The sequence below is a fragment of the Melozone crissalis genome, unplaced genomic scaffold, assembly GCF_028551555.1.
Source record: "Melozone crissalis strain CALT ecotype California unplaced genomic scaffold, PUWL_Pcris_2 ptg000063l_1, whole genome shotgun sequence".
In the NCBI taxonomy this organism is placed as follows: Eukaryota; Metazoa; Chordata; class Aves; order Passeriformes; family Passerellidae; genus Melozone; species Melozone crissalis.
This window is the reverse complement of record NW_026535841.1, coordinates 11,039,303-11,045,780: the sequence shown is the minus strand read 5'-3', so window position 1 is coordinate 11,045,780 and position 6,478 is coordinate 11,039,303. Positions and strand designations below refer to the sequence as shown.

General features: G+C 62.1%; 1 protein-coding gene across 1 annotated transcript; it reads left to right on the top strand.

Annotated features, from left to right (window-relative positions):
• Positions 1 to 679: 679 nt before the first annotated feature.
• On the top strand, positions 680 to 3,333 carry CRYBB2 (crystallin beta B2). The gene is made up of 5 exons (XM_054288765.1): positions 680 to 733; positions 1,364 to 1,482; positions 2,239 to 2,371; positions 2,841 to 2,983; positions 3,086 to 3,333. Exons 1-5 carry the CDS (start codon positions 680 to 682, stop codon positions 3,252 to 3,254), a joined length of 618 nt encoding a protein of 205 aa, XP_054144740.1. The 3' UTR covers positions 3,255 to 3,333.
• Positions 3,334 to 6,478: the final 3,145 nt, after the last annotated feature.

Here is a 6,478-nt window from a genome sequence, read left to right as displayed (position 1 = left end):
CCCCCTGGGCCGGGATCCCTTCCTTTGGGGACAGCCCCGTCCCCGCAGCCCAAAGCAGGACATCCCACCCGGCCACGGCTCCGTTGCTTTTTGTCAGGAATGAGTTTTTGGAGCTGCTCAGATGCTGAGGGTCCCTCTGAGCTTGAGGACGGGGCTCCTTCCCGGGAGTGGCAGCGCCAGGCTGGGCTGGGAGGGCTCGGCACAGGCTCCTGGGGCTGGGGCTGGCTCCGGGTGCTTCTCTCCATCACCCCTTCCAGCACACACGTGGCACAGGATGCTCAGCTGGGCAGGGACAGCAGGGAATGCTCGGCCACAGGACCTGGGCTGCACTGGGAATGATTTAGGGATTGCCTGGGCTCCACTGGGAATGATTCAGGAATTGCCTGGGCTCCACTGGGAATGATTTAGGGATTCCCTGGGCTCACAGTTCCCTGTGCAGGTCCCAAGGAGCATTGCCTGAGGCTGAGGAGGTTTGGGGTGCTGAGCAGCCCTGAGCAGAGTTTGTCCCTGGCACCCCCAGGCTGAGCCCATCCTGGTCCCACCACCCTCTTCCCTGGGCAAGCTGCAGGGTATGGATGGGGGCATGGACACGGGGCTCTGAGCAGAGTCCTCGCAGGGAATTTAACAGATTTTAACCTGCTGAGCTTCCCTCCCAAGGCAGCAGACACCCCAGCTGATGATGGCTTCCGAGCACCAAATGCCAGCCTCCAAGCAGCAGCAAGCCAGCTCCAAGGTCAGTGGGACACTGCCCAGCCCTGCAGGGGTTCCAGGGCACCCTCAGCCTCTCTGGGTGCCCAAATCACACCCGGAGGCACTGCTGGTGCCAAGCACTCCCTGCTGAGCCTTTGCAGCAGGACCCGGGGATGGGAATGGGAATTTTGGGCATCCCGCAGGCTCGGGGCAGGTGGAGCGGCTGGGAACAGATCAAGGGCTGATCTCCCACAAACCGCTGCACAAACAACAGATCTGACCCTGAGATCTGTGCTGGGCTGGTGGCCCCGGGGCCGTCCCCAAGTGTCGCCGTGTCCCTCTGGTGTCCCTCTGGTGGCTGCGGTGCTCCAGGCACAACCCGAGCCCCTGAGCTGTTTGATGCCCACTGTGAGCGTGGCCATCCCTCTGCCAGGAGCACCGGGGCACTGGGGCAGAGCTGGCAGGGCCTCCTGGGCACCCGTGAGCGAAACCTGCATCCTCAGGGGGATGGTTTGCACTTGCAGGCTCATTAAAAGCCTCTGGAGTGCAGGTTTTGGGAGAGGGAGAGGTCTGGGCTGCTGCAGATGTGCTGCTCCGTGGTGGGAACAGCGTGTGCCCTCACAGTGGCATCAGGGGCAGGTGACAGCCGTGCTGAGGTGCTGCTCCCTTGCAGATTGCCATCTTCGAGCAGGAGAACTTCCAGGGCCGCTGCCATGAGCTCAGCGGGGCCTGCCCCAACCTGAAGGAAGCCGGCGTGGACAAAGTGGGCTCCATCCTGGTGCACTCCGGACCGTACGTGGGGGCCCTGGGGGGTGGGAGGGGACGGGGAGGAGGGAGGGGGCTGCCCCGTTGCTCATCTCACCGCGGATTTCCCGGATTTCCCTCGCCCATCGCCGCCGAGCTGCTCGCCCAGCTCAGCCCAGCGAGTGCCCGGTGCTGGCAGGTGAGCAGGGGACACAGAGGGCGACAGGGGGTGACATTGTCACCTGGGCAGGCTGAGAGCCCCGCTCAGCACAGGAGAGTGGAGGGCTGTGGGTGTGGATATGGGCAGAGATCACAGCGCTACCCCAGTTTGGTTTCCCTCCCTTTGGGCGCAGGCACAGGTGGGACTGGGATCTGTTTGTGCCCTCTCCCCACCTGCTGGCCCCGTGTGTGCTCTCCGGGCAAGGGAGAGCCCTGAAAGGCCCCTGGAGAGTTCCCAGTGCTGCTCCCAGAACAGAGGGGCAGCTGGTGGGAGCACAACCCCAGCTGGCACATTTGGGTGATTATCGCCGGCCGGGGGCTGTGTACAAATCACGAACGGGACGGGACTTTCCCAAAACCCTGTAATTTTGTAGATTCTCACAGGTGATCCCATGAGTGCCCAGGGACTAAGGATGGGTGGCCACCCCAGCGGGAGGCCCTGAGATGCCACAGCTGGCCGGAGGCACCGCAGCCCCCCTGGCACCTCTCCCATCCCTGCAGGGAGCAGGGGGCACAGCTGGGGCTCATCCCGGCCGATCCCCGCTCCTCTGCCCCCTCTAAAGCGCGTCCCCTTCTCTCTTGCAGCTGGGTGGGCTACGAGCAGGCAAGCTGCAAAGGGGAGCAGTTTGTGTTTGAGAAGGGGGAGTACCCCCGCTGGGACTCCTGGACCAACAGCCGGAGAAGCGACAGCATCACTTCCCTGAGACCCATCAAAGTGGTGAGAGCACCCAGACAGCCACTACCCACCCGCCAGACCAAGGTCTGCAGCCAGAAGTGTTCCCCAGCCTTCCCCCGCCCTCCCCAGCCCCGCGGGCGGAGGGGCAGCTCCCCCTCCTGCGCACCCTCGCCCCAGCCCTCGGGGCCCGGGGAGCCGTGGGGGGGTCGGAGGGGGCGCGGGGACGGGGGCGGTGGCAGGTGAGCCCAGAGCCGAGGACGTCTGCTGGTAAGTCTGGCAGTGCCCGCGGGCAGCGGCTCTGTGAGCCCCATGGATGGATGGTGGATGGATGGATGGATAATGGATGGATGGATGGATGGATGGATGCCGAGCACCCCCGGCACTGTGCCCGCCCTGGCCTCGGGTTCCCCCCAGCCCTGGGCTCTGCCCCCAGCCCTGGGCTCTGCCCCCCCTGCCCAGCCCCACGGGCCGGCGGCCGCTGAGCCCCCGCTCTCTGCTCTCCCGGCTGCAGGACAGCCAGGAGCACAAGATCGTGCTCTACGAGAACCCCAGCTTCACCGGCAAGAAGATCGAAATCATAGACGACGATGTGCCCAGCTTCCACGCACACGGCTACCAGGAGAAGGTCTCGTCCGTGCGGGTGCAGAGCGGAACGTGAGTACCGGGGCTGGCCGGGGCGGTGCCCGAGCATCCCCGCGGGTGATGTTTGGGATGCGTGTGTTGTACGACCCCCTCTCTCCTGGTTTGCCTCTCCAGGTGGGTGGGATACCAGTACCCTGGCTACCGGGGCTACCAGTACCTGTTTGAAAAGGGGGACTACAAGGACAGCTCAGACTTCGGCGCTCAGCACCCCCAGATCCAGTCGGTCAGGCGCATCCGGGACATGCAGTGGCACCAGCGCGGTGCCTACCACCCCACCAACTAAAGCCCCCGGCCCGTGCCGGGGCGCGGGGAGCGGAGCAAACGCGTTCCCCCGGCCGCCGCCGCTGTGCCCCCGCGGCCTCGCCTCCCGCCTCCCCCCGTGTGATGCCCGCGCTGCCGAAGCAACAAAATAAAGCTTGGAGTTTCAAAGTCCCAGCTCTGCCCTTTCATGCGCGGCGTGCGGAGGGATCGCGCTGGCGGGATGGGATGCTCGCCCTGCCCTGCCATGCTCCTGGATGGGGAAGGGGTCGGGATGCTCTCGGTGCCACCCAGCGCTGGTGCCATCGGTGTCCGGGTGAGGGAGGTGACCTGGGGGCTCTGGGGCTCAGCCCTGTCCTGGGTGACATCCTGCTGGGGCGACAAAGATGTCCCCTGAGCTTTGGGGCAGATGTCACAGATGCTGGGGGGACTAGGGAAGGATTACCCTCTTGGTCGGGGCATAACGCTTTAATTTATCAGTCGCGGTGCTAGAGGATGCCTTTATGATCATAACTCGGGCAGAGGCAGCGGAGGAGCGCAGCCGCACCTGCGTGCTCGGGGGGCTCCGTGCGGTGGCACAGCGGTGGCGGTGACAGACGCGGTGGCGGGGGCGGATGCGCTCGGTCCCGTCGGGCAGCGGGACGTGGCCGTGGCAGCCGCTCGGTGCCACCGCGGCTGTGTGGGCACAGGTGAGGGGCACCTGATGGGGCACTCCGGGCACCTGAATGGGCACTCTGGGCACCTGATAGAGCACTCTGGGCTCCCTGTGGCTCCAGGCCCTGCCTGGCTGCGGGTTTGGGTGTGAATCCCACAAATCCGGGAATCTCAGGGAGTCAGGCATGCTCAGCATCCTCCTGTCAGCTCCCGCATCCATCTGCCACCGAGGATGGGGGTTCACCCCCGAATCCTCCGTGTGCCAGAGGCTTTTCCCTGTGCTCCAGAGGAATCCCTCGGCGGGCACAGCCCAGCCCAGCTCAGGGTCTGTGACCAGACCGAGTCATCGCTCGCCACACGCTGCTGTGAGATTCCAGCTCCTCGGCGAGGCTGTGCGGAAAGCTGCGCCTTCCCTTCCCCAGGGAGGATCCAGGATCATCCCAGACCCGACGGTTTTAGTGGAAAATGGGATTTTAGCAGCGGCAGCGCTCTGGGCGTGCCAGGAGGGAAACGGCGGCTGCTGGGGGGCAAAGGGCTGAAAGAGCAGTGGGGTGGGGAGCAGAGACCCCAAATCACCGAGCCAGGGATTCCCAGCCGTGGAACCCTGGAATGGTTTGGGTTGGAAGGGAATTTAGAGCTCATCTCGTTCGGCTACCCTGCAATGAGCAGGGTCACCTTGACCTGCCCAGGTTGCCCCAAGCCCTGTCCAACCTGACAGTTGGGGCTGGGGCAGCTCCCGTGGCGATGGCTCTGGGTGGCCTGGGAGAGTTCTGGGGGAAAAAGCACCGAAAGCAGAAGTGGAAAATGTGAGCGAGCCTCGAGCACCTCCTGTGGGACCCGCCGGGGGAAATTCCTGCTCTGGTGGGTGGGTGCACGCAGGTGGGTGCCCTGGGGTCACCTGGAAGCAGCTTCAGCTCTGCCGAGGAGGGTTTTTCCCTCGCTGGCTCTGGGGAGATGTGCTGAGAGAATAATTTGATTTTTTAAATTTTTTTTATTCAAAAGCAGAAGATTGCCTCCGTCCCACGCCCGCTCCGAGCTGCCATCTGGCTCTCTGATACCTCGCTCATCTCCTCAGCAGCTCGGAGCCCCCTCGGCCACCCCTGTCCCTGTCGCTGTCCCTGTCGCTGTCCCCTCCCTCCCGCTGGCCACCGTGTCCCTTTGCCGGGGCTGAGGAGATGTCAGCGATGTCACGGCGCTGCTCTGCACGCTGGGTGGGTGGTTTTGCCATCGTGCCAACAGCTAAAGCTGTTCTTCAGGATGCAGAAGGGATTTTTAATTTTTTTTTTTTTTTTCACCCAGCAAAAAGAAGGGGGGGGATCAGCCTCCAGCTCTGCCGGCCGTGCTGGTTCTGGTTCCATGCCCCGGTTCTGGTTCCATCCCCTGGTTCTGGTTCCTTGCCCTGGTTCTGGTTCCATCCCCAGTCCTGGCTCCATCCCCTGGTCCTGGTTCCATCCCCGGTCCTGGTTCCATTCCCCGGTTCTGGTTCCATCCCCGGTCCTGGTTCCATTCCCCGGTTCTGGTTCCATCCCCGGTTCTGGTTCCATCCCCGGTTCTGGTTCCATCCCCAGTTCTGGTTCCATCCCCGGTTCTGGTTCCATCCCCAGTTCTGGTTCCATCCCCGGTTCTGGTTCCATCCCCGGTTCTGGTTCCATCCCCGGTTCTGGTTCCATCCCCGGTCCTGGTTCCATCCCCAGTTCTGGTTCCATCCCCGGTTCTGGTTCCATCCCCGGTTCTGGCTCCATCCCCGGTTCCTGCCGTTCCTGCGACCCCCGGCAGGTGAACCCCACTGGGCAGGGGCTGCCCGCAGGGGAGCTGCAGCAATTTGCCGTGGGGTAATTAATGAAAGAGTAAGAATGATGCAAACCCTGGCTAAATCCCACACTGAGGTGTCTTTTCCTTCCTGCTTTCTTTTCCCAGAGGAGCAGCAGCTGCTGGTTGTCCTCAGGAAGTGCCTCCATCAGGACGGTGATGGGCTGGTGAGGAGGAGGAAGGGTGAAGGGATGAAGATGTGCCCCTTGGCTCCCACTGGCTTTGCTTTGCCTTTGCCAGCAGCCAGCAGCCAGGTGAATCCCCCCGTGGGACACCCCAGGTTGGAGAACCATGGGTTAAAAAAAACCAGTTCTGAAAAATACGGATTGTTTTTTACTTAAACACATCAGGCTGAGATCAGCCGCACCTGCAGCCTGGGTGCTTTGGGTACCTAATGTGCCTTGCCAGCTGTGAAACCCCAGCTTCACTGTCGGTTTCACAGATTTTTACCCTCTGAAAATCATTGTTATGTTTAATTCTCCATCTTCAGGAGCCACGTGATTATATGAAATTCTTAGCTTCAATTTTTCTTCTCTTCTTCTTTGCATTAAATGGAGCCTCCAGCCTCATGTTTGTGCCTCCACGCACAGACCCGGCCACAAACTCTGGAGGTTTAAGGAAGGAAGGAAAACCAAGCAGGAACCCAGCATGAATTATTAAAGCCTTGTGGTTTTCCAGGGCAGATTTGTGATTTATCAATGTTCAGCTTTGGCATGTGGAAAAGTAATCTCTGCTCTGATTAATGCGAGGGCTGAGGCAGGAGTGAAATATCCCAGAGAGAGACAG